This window comes from Daphnia pulex, chromosome 9 (genome assembly GCF_021134715.1).
Source record: "Daphnia pulex isolate KAP4 chromosome 9, ASM2113471v1".
NCBI lineage: Eukaryota > Metazoa > Arthropoda > Branchiopoda > Diplostraca > Daphniidae > Daphnia > Daphnia pulex.
In genome coordinates this window covers 2645231-2661265 of record NC_060025.1, presented here as the reverse complement: position 1 = coordinate 2661265, position 16035 = coordinate 2645231, and the positions used below count along the sequence as shown (strand labels likewise).

The 16035-nt window shown below is 39.3% G+C and overlaps 3 protein-coding genes, 1 long non-coding RNA gene and 2 other non-coding genes across 9 annotated transcripts; 2 read left to right on the top strand and 4 right to left on the bottom strand.

Annotated features, from left to right (window-relative positions):
* Nucleotides 1-231: 231 nt before the first annotated feature.
* Nucleotides 232-303, bottom strand: Trnap-agg. The gene has a single exon. It is a non-coding gene; the product is annotated as a tRNA-Pro (tRNA).
* A 1615-nt stretch (nt 304-1918) lies between these two features.
* Nucleotides 1919-4750, top strand: LOC124202682 (proline-rich protein 3-like). Of its 3 annotated transcripts, none has more exons than XM_046599042.1 (4): nt 1919-2020; nt 2097-2213; nt 2283-2411; nt 4366-4750. In XM_046599042.1, exons 1-4 carry the CDS (start codon nt 2015-2017, stop codon nt 4678-4680), a joined length of 567 nt encoding a protein of 188 aa, XP_046454998.1. In that variant the 5' UTR covers nt 1919-2014; the 3' UTR covers nt 4681-4750. The 3 variants fall into 3 exon arrangements, with proteins under 3 accessions (XP_046454998.1, XP_046454997.1, XP_046454999.1); XM_046599043.1 differs by lacking the exons at nt 1919-2020; nt 2097-2213; nt 2283-2411 and adding exons at nt 3895-3969; nt 4049-4165 and having other exon boundaries at nt 4237-4556; nt 4608-4750; XM_046599041.1 differs by lacking the exons at nt 1919-2020; nt 2097-2213; nt 2283-2411 and adding exons at nt 3894-3969; nt 4049-4165 and having other exon boundaries at nt 4237-4750.
* On the bottom strand, nt 2060-4142 carry LOC124202684. Of its 2 annotated transcripts, none has more exons than XR_006878298.1 (4): nt 4012-4142; nt 3173-3314; nt 2918-3053; nt 2060-2190 (listed from the first exon to the last, which is right to left on the bottom strand). It is a non-coding gene; the product is annotated as an uncharacterized LOC124202684 (long non-coding RNA). The 2 variants fall into 2 exon arrangements; XR_006878297.1 differs by having other exon boundaries at nt 3173-3389; nt 4012-4134.
* Nucleotides 4751-6834: 2084 nt separating the features above from the next.
* Nucleotides 6835-8269, bottom strand: LOC124202680. Its single transcript, XM_046599039.1, has 4 exons — nt 8149-8269; nt 7968-8087; nt 7504-7903; nt 6835-7433 (listed from the first exon to the last, which is right to left on the bottom strand). Exons 2-4 carry the CDS (start codon nt 8085-8087, stop codon nt 6952-6954), a joined length of 1002 nt encoding a protein of 333 aa, XP_046454995.1. The 5' UTR covers nt 8149-8269; the 3' UTR covers nt 6835-6951.
* Nucleotides 8270-9561: 1292 nt separating this feature from the next.
* Trnas-gcu lies at nt 9562-9643 on the bottom strand. Its single transcript has one exon. It is a non-coding gene; the product is annotated as a tRNA-Ser (tRNA).
* A 2974-nt stretch (nt 9644-12617) lies between these two features.
* Nucleotides 12618-15978, top strand: LOC124202677 (metal-response element-binding transcription factor 2-like). The gene is made up of 10 exons (XM_046599031.1): nt 12618-12833; nt 12936-13037; nt 13101-13223; nt 13284-13487; nt 13554-13739; nt 13807-13979; nt 14038-14242; nt 14309-14376; nt 14439-14594; nt 14660-15978. The coding sequence occupies exons 2-10, from the start codon at nt 13014-13016 to the stop codon at nt 15456-15458; spliced, it is 1938 nt and encodes a 645-aa protein (XP_046454987.1). The 5' UTR covers nt 12618-12833; nt 12936-13013; the 3' UTR covers nt 15459-15978.
* The last annotated feature ends 57 nt before the right edge of the window (nt 15979-16035 follow it).

Here is a 16035-nt window from a genome sequence, read left to right as displayed (position 1 = left end):
AGTGGAGTTCTACTGTCGTTCTGGAGTTCTTTTGTCGGGTATTTTTAATAATATTTTAAAAAAGTAGTTATAAATAATGTCTTTGGAGTTCTACTGTCGCATACAAAGAAATTTTTTTCAGTATTAAGTTTTGGGATAAAATTAGCTACCAAATCTTACACAAACAACGTTCAACGGTTCAAGAATATGGATTACATGTATTCCTTATCGACAAAATCAAAATGAACATCAGGGCTCGACCGGGATTTGAACCCGGGACCTCTCGCACCCTAAGCGAGAATCATACCCCTAGACCATCGAGCCGATATGTGAAATCGAATTACATTAAAATAAAAACGAATCATGAAGGTCTCCTGAAAAAAAAACTAGCAGATGTCTAACAGCTATTCAATTTGATATCCGTATTCCAACTTTTTAAATGCATGCCACGGACTCACGCTCTGACCGACGGCAAGTAGTTTTAGCGTATTTGGTACTACCTGGGCAATTCCCAATTCATTCAACATCATCTGCAGAGTGGAAAAGCATTCCATCTAATTTCTTTTTTAAATCTTGGACATGATAAATTATCAAACCTAAATTCAAAATACATGCCACAACTTCTATTAACAGCTGTTCGATTTCTTATCCATGATTCAAATGACGTATTTTCACTTACAGAGCAAGCAGCACTAATTGTGATCATCACAATTTGTATCACTGGAATATATTAAAAAAACTACAATTTCGTATCGCTAACACCATTGCGCTAACTAGATAGCTGTTTGAAAATCAAGTGGATGCGGATTGCGGAACTGTTGACTTCCGACCATTTATTCTTAGTTCTATTCCTTTATTGACCGCTGTCAAGAAAGTTTTTGAAATTAAAAAAATGTATATAGAGCCCGTATTTCAAGCAGCGTTATAAGTATTGCTGTGAATTTAACATAAAAAGTACATAACAATAGTTTTGTTATTTAAATAAATTACCCGAAGGGTTTCTGTACGAACGTACAAAACCCTTAGAAACGTTTTTTTTTTTTCACTGGTCACTGGGATGGATTAGTTGTTGATGGTCTCTCTTCGATTCCAGAATAAAGTGTAAACCTAGTTTCGAATTCAGGCTTACTAGGAATCCTCAGCTCTGTTGATAAAGGGCGTCCATAAAAAGAGCGTATCTTTTAATCCGGTGTCTCGAGTCTCAACTAGTTGGTATCACCTTCTGAAATTGACTTCTGAGATTCGTACTCAGATCGCCTATTATTATAAAGTTCACTCGATAATGATTAACACGATAATAATTAATAGAGATCAAGTTGAGGCCCAGTGCGCAGTCAACGAGGTGCGAGCGGGAGAGAGTACCCAGGTCGGATACAACTCCACAATACCTTCCTTCTTCCTTACTACAATAAATTCTCCTGTTTAACAAATTCAATAATTCTTGCGCTGTGCTGGCTGTGATCAACTAGCTGTGATCAATCCACACAACTAACAATTATTCGCTGCGAAATCTACATCAATCAATTAAGCCAGTTCGGCGAACCAACGTTTTCGATAAAAGACAACGAATTGATCAATTGGTCTAAACAATCAAAAGGAAGACTATGGAGAAAAGACGGGGGAAATTCCCGCAAGGATTCCTAAACCAGGATAAAAGAGAACGGCAATAATGTTGTGACAGTTTTGTAGGTCATTAACCAAATACAAATTCCTCTACAAGTCGAGCAACGGGTGCTTTCAAAATTCAACTTATGATTCAAATTGGTTACTAATCTGTTACCGGTCGCACAATGTTCATCTAACTTTTCCCTTCATTGATGGGCGGGGTGCATTTCTATTTTCTTTTACCTTGACTACTTATTATTTGCATAACCTCTACCAATTACTTTCGCTGAATACTTGACTTTTGATAAATGCCATATTTAAAAACGTATCAGTCGGGATATACTCTCCAATTTTGTATAAAAACGTGAACAGACTGGACTGAAATTATCAGTTTACCAACTGTTTTCAGCAAGTTGACTACTACTCCAACATGAAAGTAGGAAATCTTTAAACGTTGTCTCCTAAAACTCATTACCTTATTAAATGGTGTCAAATAATCCATATTTTATTAGTTCTTGATCCTCGCCGCCCTTTTCGCTGTCGCTGCCGCCGATTCTTACAGGTCAGCCGAATACGCTCCCAAGTATGAAGCTCCGGCATACAAATCTACATATGAAGCAAAATACGAGGTGAGTCTCATTTCATAAATGAATCAACGAAACACGGAAATTAACTTTCGAAATAAATATTTTATGAAGACTCCCCAACCTTACGACTTCAGCTGGGCCGTCAATGATTACTACAACGACTACGAACACTCTGAGAAGAGCGACGGCAATGTCGTAACCGGATCATACCGCGTCGTCCTTCCCGACGGCCGCACCCAAATTGTCACCTACAGGGCTGACAGCTACGGATATGTCGCCGACGTCAAGTACACCGGTGAAGCCAAGTATCCCGAATACGTCGAAAACAACTACAAAGCTACCACCTACTCCGCCCCAGCTTACAAGCCCACCGCTCCCACTTACACCGCTCCCACATACTCTGCCCCGGCCCCGGCTTACACCGCCACTCCGGTCTACAAAGCCCCCGCAGTCCAGCCCCAGTATTAAATTGCAAGTAATTGAAACCGCTGAAATGTGTGTATCTAAACTTATTATTTAATACAAAAATTCAATTCAATCAAAGTACTACCATAAATATTTTAATTATGGAAGCGCTAAAATATTCCTGGATTCTCGGTTCTGTTTTACAAGACAAAGGAATTCTTCTGTCTTGCGGAAATTGAATGGCCGGAACCGATTGGGATGGATTGGATCACCATAAGTTCAATACGCAGATAGAAATTGATAACTACATAGATACCCAAAAAGTTAAAAAAATCGATTACTTGGTTCACGGAAACACGACGACAATGGACAAAAACTGCATTCAGAATATGGATACACAATTCAGAAAAATGTGCTGGCCTTGAGCGTGAAGCGCTTCGTGGTCATCGATTCGGCATGAAAGTGCCTATGAAAGTGCTGTAAGAGCAAGAAAAGAATAATGACACCTTTAACGCAAATCACGTAAAACGCTACAAACTAAAGTTTCGTTCAGCTTCAGTTAACCAAGAAATGTAGAAAATTTCTTTAACATATACCATGCGCTGAGGTGACCCGAGGACCCATTATTTTGTTTTGCACCAGGTAGTGAGTAAAACGGGCAATGAAAGCAACACATGGACGACATGAAAGAGGATGTGGAGATGGGCATGGACGTCATGGAGAGTTGTAGACCTATATCTTCGGTGACGAAGACGAAGCGGTTAATAGTTGGCCCCACGTTCCGAAGTTCATTTCTGAGATTCTTACATAAGCCTACCGTTAAGAGACACTCGGTATAATTCAAATTTTATCAAATTCTTTTACTTTGACTGACAGTGATTTCATTTAATGGCGGGAAATCTACATGAATGGATTAAATCATTTTGTCGTAGCATAGTTTAAGACGGTTAAGAAAAAACAATCGCCCAATCAACCAGAGGGGGAATTCCCGTGAAGTTTTGAAACGAGGATAAAAGAGAACGTCAATTAAATAGGTCATTAACCAAGTCCAATTTCCCTAAAAGTCGAGCAACGGTATCTTTTTCATTTCAAATTCTGACTCCCTTAATTGTGTTTCAACCTGTTATCGGTTGCCCAATGTTCATCTAAGTTTTCTTTTCACGCGAGCAGACAGGTGGGGTCTATTTTGATTTTCGTCTACCTTGACCGCCAATTATTTGCATAACCTCTACCAATCACTTTTGCTGAATGCATAACTTTTGAAAAATTGCCATATTCAAACGTATCAGTCGGAATGTACTCTCGAATTTCGTATAAAAACGTGAACAGACTGAACTGAAATTATCAGTTCACCAACTGTTTTCAGCAATTTAACCACTACTACAAAATGAAAGTAAGAAATATTTTAAAAACGTTGTCTCCTTAAACGCATTACCTTATTAAATGGCGTCAAATGTTCCATATTTTATTAGTTCTTGATCCTCGCCGCCCTTTTCGCTGTCGCTGCCGCCGATTCTTACAGGTCAGCCGAATACGCTCCCAAGTACGAAGCTCCGGCATACAAATCTACATATGAAGCCAAATACGAGGTGAGTCTCATTTCATAAATGAATTGAAAGAAACATGGAAATTAACTTTTGCAAATGAATATTTTATGAAGACTCCCCAACCTTACGACTTCAGCTGGGCCGTCAATGATTACTACAACGACTATTCCCATTCCGAGAGCAGCGATGGCAAAGTGACCACCGGATCATACCGTGTCGTCCTTCCCGACGGCCGCACCCAAATTGTCACCTACAGGGCTGACAGCTACGGATATGTCGCCGACGTCAAGTACACCGGTGAAGCCAAGTATCCCGAATACGTCGAAAACAACTACAAAGCTACCACCTACTCCGCCCCAGCTTACAAGCCCACCGCTCCCACCTACTCCGCTCCTGCTTACAAGCCCACTGCTCCCACTTACACCGCTCCCACATACACTGCCCCGGTCAAAAATGGTCCCACCTACACCGTCACCGCTCCCACATACTCTGCCCCGGCCCCGGCTTACACCGCCACTCCGGTCTACAAAGCCCCCGCAGTCCAGCCCCAGTATTAAATTGCAAGTAATTGAAACCGCTGAAATGTGTGTATCTAAACTTATTATTTAATACAAAAATTCAATTCGATCAAAGTACTACCATAAATATTTTAATTATGGAAGCGCTAAAATATTACTGGATTCTCGGTTCTGTTTTACAAGACAAAGGAATTCTTCTGTCTTGCGGAAATTGAATGGCCGGAACCGATTGGGATGGATTGGATCACCATAAGTTCAATACGCAGATAGAAATCGATAACTACATAGATACCCAAAAAGTTAAAAAAATCGATTACTTGGTCCACGGAAACACGACGCCAACGGTCAAGAACTGCTTTCAGAATATGGAAATACGATTTAGAATGTGGTGGGTGAGTGAAGCGCTTCGTGGTCATCGACTTCGGAATGCCTATGGAAGTCCTATAAAAGCAAGAAAAGAAATAATGACACCGTTAATGCAATTCACGTACACGCAGCAAACAAAAGTTTCGTTCAGCTTTGGTTAACCAAGAAATGTGGCAAATTTCTTTAAAATATACAAATAGGGCTGAGGTGGCCAATGACCTTTTAATTTGTTTTGCACCAGGTAGTGAGCAAACCAGGCATTGAAAACTTGAGCACAAGTGATTAATAATCTCCAATTTTCTTGAATGCTGGAACATATGGGCAAAAACTTGGTTACCTGTCAACAGTCCCGCAGTCACTGACGTTGACAATCAACATCTTCACTCTGCCTTTTTCCTTATAGAGCAGTGACACTTTGTTGCCAGGTGAAGAACTACAGCAGTGTTGGTCTAAATGAGATTGGAAATTTAGTTTTAATAAATTACTTTTTGGGTGAAACAACATGTCCAGCAGTCCAGTTTCAGCTGTTAGGGTTGGTGTAGCTGACGCTGGATGCTCATTCCACGAACAAAATCAACTTCAACAATCACACTGTAACTTTTGAGATCTAGATGTTACCTTGTTGTTGTATTTGAGTCAGCATTTCTCATAGCACTCATAGTCAGCATGGAGAAATTAAGAAAACCAGCACGACTGCTTCTTGTACTGGAAGTTTGGAGGACATAGTGCACCTAGTTCCTGGACTGCTTCTTGCACAAATGTAATTTGGTAATCCTGTAAAGGTTAAAACATTTCCTTCACTTGACTGCTTTGTTTCAAGACAGGCAGCACCAGCAGATGAAACATTGACTTAGGCAAACGAGAAAAAATAAGAACTTTGCACGGTACAGATTTTTTGTCAAATGCTATTATACTCACGATTACAACGTTGGTAACTGTTGTTTGTACTGAGTCAGTGAATTGGAAGTTTGAAACTTCGAATATGGAAACCTAGCCAACGAAAATTCTACACTTCCGTGAGAACTGAGAACTCAATGATCTCCACGCCACCTACATGTTCGTGAAATATTTTTCCAAAAATGTCACTTTTTTTGCAATAATTCAAAGTAATTGAGAATAACTTTTCCTCTAGAGCCTACCTCCTTTAGATGTTTTAAAAACTATTTTTTTTTAATAATTTTAATTAAGGTTTGCATCCTGATTAAGGGATGAGGATTAAAAGAACTCATCTGTCGATTTCGAAACAAACAGAACGGAGAACGCAGACATTTGCAAAATTTTGAAGTAGTACAGTTAAATTAAGAAAATAACAATATACGCACACGCTACAAAAGTACGACAATACATCGACTCGTTTCGAATTCACTTCGTCTATAAGGAGTGCTGATGATAGAGGACGTCATAAAGTTGGAGATAAGATTCCAAACTGGGTACTCAGCTGTTTTGAGTAGAAGGATTCGACCCAATTTCAAAAGCAAGATCAAATGTATGAAACTGACGCTGAACAAGCGGATGGAACGGTCTAGCAACGGAAGAGTGGCAAGCACGTTTATAAGGAAACCTTTCAAGTGAGGAGCGGACCTCACGAGGAACACGAAAAGGCCGGCTTGTGACATTACAAGAAAGAAAAGCCATCCCCAAATGTTTGTCTTACATTTGGATTCAGGAGCAGGATCAAGACCTAAAAAGCACAATAGTCGATGAAGCCCAGCTGCGGAACTGTTGAACCGATTCTTAAGCTGTACCATAGCTGCATCGGAACTAGTAACCACAGCCATCAACTTATACTGTTCGAGAAATGCTATTAATTATAGTACCATGGCATCGTGCTGTTGATCGGGATGTATTCAATTAAGGTGAAACGTTCCGAACGAGTCGTTCATCGTCAATTTTTGGTCATTAGCAAAACGTCAATAAGAAAGAGCAGAAATCAATTAAAGGCCATTACATACGAGGATGGCAGCCGAGAGCAAAGAGCGAGCGTAAATATTCGGCATGCATAGCAGCATAAAACCGCATAATTTCCGGTGATTGGTAAGGAAACGAGGGAGCAAGAGTGGGAGATTGGGAGTAGCTCGGGAATAAATGACTGGAAAAACGAAGAAGATTTGGATCAATTGGCGGAATTGGAGTGATCAAGGGTGAAGCTTCAAACTGGATTGGCAGTTGTGGATTGATGGGTGCAGTTGACGGCGAACCGCTCGTCTGAAGAGATTGATACAGGATTGGAGAAGTAGTCGGATGAACGAGATCGCGACGGACAACAAGCTGTTGTTCCTGGGCGTTATTTTTCCAAGTCACCAAAGACAATGGTTCCGATTGCACTGGACTAGTCGATGGCTCACCCATCGTCGATGAGATCGGAGATTCTGGATCAGAAGACACGGATCTAGCAGATCCTTCTCCAGCAGAAGTTTTATTAGTTTCTAAAAAAATGAGAACATAATGAATGAAAATCTTTCAAAATTAAAGTTCAAATGCAAAGTGAGTACACACCTCTTCTTTCCGAACTTGAATTACTTGACGGAACGTGAAGTAACACCCGCTTGCGACGGATACGGTACATGGTGCTGCGAATATTCCAATAAGACGGAATCAGAGATTCCGGAACGCCGCGTTTGATGGCCTGACTGCGCAGCTCATCGTAGACTAGACGAACGGAAACAGGAGTAGCTGATTGAGGCGATCCTGATTTATTGGCTGTGACTCGATCGAACTGAGTGACCAACTGGCGACGGAATTCTTTCTCGATCAGATTGGGTGCGTTCGGCTCATGCTCATGTTGAATGGCCTGGTTGCGACGCGAAAACTCCATCCGACCGGATTCATGATTGACACGGCTGCTGATGAGACGGACTTTGCACCCCCGTTGAGCACAGCACCAGTAATCACCTCCCTGTTGCACAGAAAAATCATCAGATTAGACACGCAAATCACCACAGAATCAACTGAAACATTACCTTGTATTTGCGATTGTGGTGGAAATAATAATTCTGGTGAATGACAGCCATTTTGTCGCACTTGGTACGGCAGAAAATGACTTCGACAGCATTGGACGGAGAAGATGTTGGCCAAGGCATCTTGAAATTGAGACGAGATCACTGAGAAAAGGTTGTCAATCGACTGATGAACTTTTCTCACCTTCGCATTCCATTATAAAGGTTTGGCGTAACAGTTGAACAGCCATTGGGTGCAAGAAAATGCCCTTGATCCAGAGAGCGTCAGCCACATCCGATTTCCCGGAATACGGCCTACTCATCCTCTACAAATGAGGTGTCCTGGTAACAGGTCAATCGATAACGATTCCAAGTAATATCGTGAAGGAATGCGTGTAAAAATAATGGAACTTTAGGGTTGAGAAAATGGTTTATACCTGAGAGGGTTCAAGTTCAGGGACTAATCCTTCCGGACGATGACCATGGACCTTGAAATCAACACCTCATTTGCTCGGCGATGGCTGGGTTTATCAGAAATCGATCACATATAGATGATTAGTTACACATGTCAGCTAATGAAAATTGTGATTGAAAAAACAAAACAAAAGATTAAATGATTTCCAAAACTGTAACTTGACCTTGTTATTTGTAGATTGCACAATCTTTTGGAAAAGTTTAAAACAGAAAAGGTAAACAATAGCCTGAGGATATGTTGAAAAGAAAATAAACGCATGACAAAGAAATGAATTACTCTGTCTGATAAATCAGTTTTAAACTACCTGTTTCTTTTTGGACTAACGGGTGGCTTGAGGCACATCAGCGAACTAATACCCTTCGCAACGGCCACGGTGCGCATATAGCGGAGTTGCTGTTGGGTTCCAGCCGAGGAGGTTGTCGGAGGTGCATGCAAGTAAAAAAATATTTAGGACTGCATCATCTGTAAATTAACACACTGATGCTCCAAGGATGTATAAAATATACACACCCATTCTTTATTCAGTTTTAAATTAATCGCAGACGAATTGCACTAGACTGCACTGAGAAGTCGACTAAAAATTGAAAACAAGCTAGTCTTGAACCGAACATTCTTTTAATTGTTTTAGACTTTGACGCAGTGACAAGAAAGGCTAACATATGTGTTTGCACGACCGTGACCGGCAGTCCGTACAACCAACATGCCCATGAATTTCCAACTTGAAAAAATCTGAATATAGTTCAAATTATTTAAAACCAACAATTGGAACATTTTGAAACCTTAACTGTAATAAGACGAAGAAATATAAATAAGATAAAGATAAACAGAAGATACGTACGACTTGAAGGTCACTGCCATTTTCAGCAACAAACTGCATGCGTTAAATCGTTAAATTAAAGCAGACGACGGATAAAATGAGATTCCAATGAGCAGTCCGTACTTCCTCCACCAGGTAACGCGTATGATGGCGGCTGGATTAAAAAACAAAACCAAAACTTGTAAGGATCAGATCAGAAAACGAAAGCTTTGAGGTATGATGAGTTGTTATCCGATCGTCCAGCATAAGATAATGACGAACGAAACTGACGAAAAGAGTTGATTTAATTTCTTATCTTTAAAAATGTAATAAAAAGAAGATACCATCGACGAGGATGAGATTCGAACTCATGCGTGCAGAGCACAACAGATTAGCAGTCTGTCGCCTTAACCACTCGGCCACCACGTCTGATATGTTTGAACGAATATGACATAGAATATGACATATGGACGACATTTCACCCCACAAGTGAGGTTTATCGTGCTGCGTATGCCACGAAGTATTTACCGGGTAGGCCTACGGTATTTAGGTGTTGAATCGGTCATGACGCAAACAGAATTTAAACGAAAGTTGATATTTTTGTTTTTACCAAGTTTTTACCAAACGAACACGACCCTCACATTCAATAAGTCTTAAAAATATCAGAATATTAAGAATTTTCCTTAATTATAAGTGTTAGATCAATGCTTCTGATCCATTTTAGAAGCTGGTTGGAAATAATGCAAGAAATTGACAATGCACGCTTTATTATTATTAATATTTTCCCATTACTTTAACATTAACTTATCGCAAACGCTTATATTAATGGCGAAGAAATTTTCTCGAAGCGGTTTCCCGAAACAGCGTGGAAAGATCGACGTTAGAGGTGACATAAGTGGGATCATCATAGGGCGAAGAAAAGTCGAGGGTCTGACCGTAAGGCGGAGAAACGACGACGTGAGAAATGGGAGCCGGGTAAAATGGTGCAGATGTGATGGTAACGTATGGCCGTGGAGTTGTTGGAGGAGCTCGATAGGCTGGAGCAGGGTAAGAAGCTACGGGTCTATTTTCTTGGTATTTCCTCTCGCTCTCGTGTTTTGCATCAGTGACATAGCTGACGATTTGAATACGGCCGTCTGGGTGGAAAATACGGCGATAACCAGTAGAATACACGTCATCACTCGGAAACTTGAAGTTGGAGGGTTTAGCCGCCTAATGTAATACGGTACAGAATAGTTTAATTTCTTAATTTCCAATCGAAAATCACAATGAAATCTTTGACCAAAAATGTTGCTTACGTGTTCGTTGGGCTTATAAGTCGAAGCGGGAGAAATATTTCTAGCGGAAGCGACTGCGAGCAGTACCGCACTAGCCATCACTAACCAAGTAAATAATTGAATCCTCATGTTGAATAGTTTGCAATTGAGACAGATTTCAGTACTGGGGCAATCTGGATTTCGTGCGGGCTTTTATAGATGTCAGTTTCATCTGATTCAATATTCTTATTTGGCATGTTTAAATCGATACTGATTTGTCTACGTGAGGAATAAGGACGTTCAATGATGTCGACCTAGGTCGGACCCCAAAACAAGCAGCAAAGAGAATGGAAGCATTTTTTGAAAGGCCAAGTTCAGTGGACATGATAAACATATAATAGAGTATAAAAAGAAGGATATTATCAAGGGTATTACCCGTTTTGCAAAGTGAAAGGGGTCGCAAGGTGATCCAATTTAAACCTTCTGAATTGATAAGTTGAATCATCAGACAGTATCGCTTTGGGCATAATTTGCAACAGGTTTGATGAGATGTGTACATAGTTAGTTGAATGACTTGTATCGCAAAAGCAAAAGTGACCTAAATTTGAATTGAAAGGGGCGAGTTTGGCAAAGTGAATATATGTGGTCTTGTCTCGTCTTTAATACTAAATTTATTTACTATGAACTAACTAAAATTGGCATCAAAATCTATGTTGAACAGTGATATGCCAGTGATTCAGTTGTTTCTTTAAAGATTTTTCCCGATGCTAAATGTTGTTCGAGTTCGGCAAATGAAAACACATTCGATTATCAACTGATATTTCATGAATTAAATCATTATCGCATTGATCAAGGATATATTGGTCGCCAATAATTAAATGGGCATGTTTCCCATTGCTGCCGAAGGCACTCGACCAGGGTAGATGAAACAAGGCGTAACCTAAGCTCGGCTTGATTTCCTTGACATCTACTTCGTCGCTTAATTCCTTGTTAACTGAATTTCGAAATATGTTACCGTGAATGGAATTTAAGATGTAGCCTACTTGTTGACTTTGAATGTCTAATCAATTATGTTAAGGCTAACGCCAGTAGGTAAGTATTCAGTTATCATGTACTCAATAACTTTTTATTTTAAATTACTTGTTGGCTTTGAATGTCAGAATGTCTAGTCAATGATGTTAAGGCTAAAGCAAAAAATTTCATGGAATAAAAAAAATACCGCGAAATGTAAACGGTACTTGTTGGCTTTGATTGTTGTCTAATCAATGATGTTGAGGCTAACACCAGTATATTTGACGTACTCGATAACTTTTTAAAATGGGTTTGAAGCAACTTTTCCCGGAATTTTTTTATTGTTTAAATTAATTTGTTTTAAATATTATCTAGATTTTTTTCATAATCTACTTCCGAAACTATTTGCTATCATTGTTCTCCTGCAGAAAACCAGTGGAATTTTCCCATTCTAAAAAGAATATTCTTCGGTCGCCCCTAGTTATAGTACATGCTCTGCAGTACATGTCTTATTACGTTTGACGAACACCGATGTTCATTCAAAATAAACAGCGGAAAATTGTCGAGAAAAAGGTTACACAGCAAAAACTAGTTATGGAACCAGTTGAGCTTAATGGATTTTGCTTCCTAATCTAATTTAATTGTTGGTACCACAATCGAACATGTTAGCACAAAAATCCTTCGAGTGAACCTTGATCAAAATAGTACAGTGTGTCGAATAAACAAAATAATACGTCATAATCCGCCTTTTTTTGTTATTTGTTCATCAAGTTTAAAATGCAGAAATATTTAATTTTCTAAATTCATTTAACGGCTAGCCCATTTAACTATATTTCTTGAAACGAATGCTGTCTCTAATGGCATCGTTTCTTCACTTTTGAAGTATATTATGAGAATTAAAGATGATCTTAAATTCGGAATCAGCTATATAAGCTATTTTAGATTTGATGATAATTACATTTTGGCGAAAAGCTAATCCACGATTTTATAGTTGCTTTAGTAAATTTAATGTGGACATCATCAAGAAAAAATAAATAATTCATTAAACTGAAAACAACAAAAAAACGAAAAGACAACAGACAAAAACAGACAGAAATCAAATTTTCGCTTCCCGCTCTAATACCGGTTTCTCATTCGTCCGCTAGGCTTGAAAATCAAGGTTAAATGGCGTCTAGTGGTAACTGTCGATAAAATTCCTTCAAACTTTGACGTTTCTGTTTCAAGTTTTCAACCGCTGTTAAGTTATCGTTAATGTTCGTTGGTAGTTTAATCAGTATCTCACGATTTCACTATTTGAAATAACCAAAGAGTGCTCCTCATATTTATAACGAATGGATCTTTAGACCGATTGTGTAAATTTAAATGATTTTCGAATGCTAATTCAGATTTAATTCATTCGATGTGTTCTGGACCAAACTAATTAATTGAAGACAAATATGTTTCTTCTTGCCAAGTGACTAGAAAGAGTTAAGCAACAGGTGAGGGGAATAAGGTGGTTGAAGTCCAACGACAAACCTGATTGCAGCCTCAACATGTCACATTCTTACAAAGCCTTGGTATGTTTCATTAAAAATTTCTAAATTGCTAGCACGGTTAATAACAAGAAATTATTCTTTTAGACCAAAGATGAATCTCCTGTAGCACCAGATTCTACAACCGTTGATCGTGTAACATTTACTGAAGGTGAAGATGTACTTCTTCATGATGAAGATGGACTTTTCATTTTTGGCACAATTGTTCAGGTATTTTTGCTAGTGCATTCAACTTCCCCGAAAAGTATTATTATAAATTTATACTTGCAGGTTCTCACATTTCAAGAAAAGTGTCTTATTCAGTTTGGAGATGATACTGAAAGATGGGCTCACTTTTGTGATCTAAGAAAAATTAAAATTCAAGAGGAAACTGATATTTCATGCATTTTGTGCAAGAGTATACAGTCTACTTCTAGTAATAAAATATTATTGTGTCACTGCTGCAGAAGAGGATACCATCAACGCTGTCATGAGGTATTATTTTTAGTAATCAGTGTGTGAGCATTTTAGTAACCTTCTTTGACTTTTTTTCCAAAAAAGCCTGCATTACCAAGCCAGTTTGCCAATGGAGAAACAGATTGGCTTTGCATGAGATGCATGGAAAAGAGGCAAGCTAGGGAAAAAAATAAGATTGCCAACTCGCAACCAGATATACGGGGTAAAGTCAACAACAACAACAGCAGTTCTTCCAACACGATCCGCAAAAGACGTAGCTTTCCGTACGACGTAAGGGTGTATAAAACAACAATGTGGAATAACTCTTAATGCAACATTTCATCTTTCTCGCATCTAGTTGGCGAATCTTAGGTGGGATGCAAACCATTTCACAAATGCTGAGCAAAAGTATTGCTATTGTGGACAGTTGGGTGAATGGTTTAAACGAATGCTGCAGTGTTGTGGATGCTCGCAATGGTTTCACGGTGAATGCATATCTATCTTAAAGCAACCTTTGTTATACGGCGACAGGTAAAAATTTCCTTAAAATGTTGTAGGAACAAATCAGTTAACCTTTTGAGTTATTCAGGTTTTTTCTTTTCTTGTGCTCCGTGTGCAACAATGGCAACGAAGAACGCCTCATGAGATTAAGTGAAGAGCTAACCCTAGCGGATATGGCTCACATTGCACTTTTCAATTTGACTCTGGAAACGACAAAGAAATACCACGATCTAGATATGAGCATATTACCGTTCATAGAGAATAACTGGAAATATTTCCACCCTTCCGGCGAGGTACAATATTTCGTTACTGTTGTTGACTGTTATTCAAAAATTCAATGTTTCTTTCTTCTCGTCTAGCTATTACATTTGACAGACACTGAAAAACGAACCAGGATACTGGCCGCTTTCTGGCAGTTCAAAAACCGGTAAAATGTGTTTTGCTTACACTTTATGAAGAATTTTGCTTCAACATCTTTTATCTTATCAGATTTATGTGCGGACGAGAATTGAAAAAGAAGAAGACCATGTGGGGATTGCGTTTCCAATTGCCCTCTACATTTCCTTCTGTATTAGCCCCACAGTCCCGACACACACTACAGTTGTGGACAAAACGCAATTCGATTCCCCAAGGCACAGTTGTCGAGTAAGTACTTGCTATTTATTAACTTTTCAAAGTTAAAAATGTCATCAATCGAAATTGTTGTACAGGAAAATTTCTCCGACCCCACCGGTCATGAAGAAACAGACTGAAGGGTTTCGTAAAAACAAGAGAGCTCATTCGTCACTAGCAATGAGTGAAGAACGAGAAAAACCTTCCAAAAAGCGAGCAAGACCGTCTGATCCTGAACTTCACCGTACTTTGCGGGTTCGCCAGCAAAGAGCAACATCTGAGGAGAGCATCTGTGAAATAAGTTCTGACGAAGTCAAGTTGATGGTCTTATCGAGCAAAAAGACCAACAAGCGTAAACGGACCAACGGAGGAGAAGAGAATTCAAGCAGTGTCTCATCCTTTTCAGCTTCGTTGACCACTCCGGTAGAAACCAGTTGCGACGAAACGTCTTCGAAGGGAACTTTAGACATGTTCATACCACCGCCCCAAAACTTTGACGGCTTAAACAATCCGTTCTGCAATTTATCTACCCAAAATCAGAATCTTCCGCGCAGCTCTGGTTATCTCTTCGTTCGTCCACTGAAGACGCGTTTAAGTGAAAAGGATATTCGAATTACCAAGACTGGCGAAGTCAAGCGTAAGAGATTCGTGCGGAAATGGAAGCGATCTTCTCAACCAGATTTGGCTAGTGCACTATTTAGCGCAGACACTTCATTTCGATTCACGAGTCCCCAAACCAATCCCTATCAACCAACTCCCAAAGAATCTATTCTAAGCTATTTTGGCATAGAAGAGCGTGTATCGCGGGGTGAGAAGTACACCGTGCACGCTCGTAGGGTACTGTCTAAAGGGCACGCGCAGTATTTAATACACTGGGACACTGAAAATGTAACATGACCATAGTCGTCGCGCGGAGCTCAAGGCAGTGTAACGGGACAGCAAACTTTAAGACTGTTTTGTTGACAGAAAAAAAAAATATATATTAACTATTTTCTCCCCCATTTAATGATACCAGAGTTTCTGTGCTTTTTAAAAAGCTTTGGAATCTTCCTATCGGTGGTTGAGGCAATGTCAAACGGAGAGAATACGCGAGATCACAAATTTGTTATCGAAGATAATCTCGATCTCGAAAGGCAATCTTGGTATGATTTTCTGCCAGGACTAGGACGGTTTTAATGCACAACACCACTTGTTTTCACTGCCTCTTTTTATTATCAAGTCTTTATAATCGTCTTGCCCGTGATTGCTTTTAATCTGTAGTCGTGTTCATGTTTTTTTAATTACAATTTTTTTTTTTCGAATTTTTCTCTTTGGTTTTCACTTGTTCTCAAGGAAGCCTTCGTCGGGTATTTTGCTTTGTAATAATTACCCTGTATGTCTCTATTGTTAGCTAAGAAAATACATGGTTTCCATTGAACAATTTTCAACAGATTTGTTTAAACAAGTTTATGAAAAAAAAAATATCATTACATTA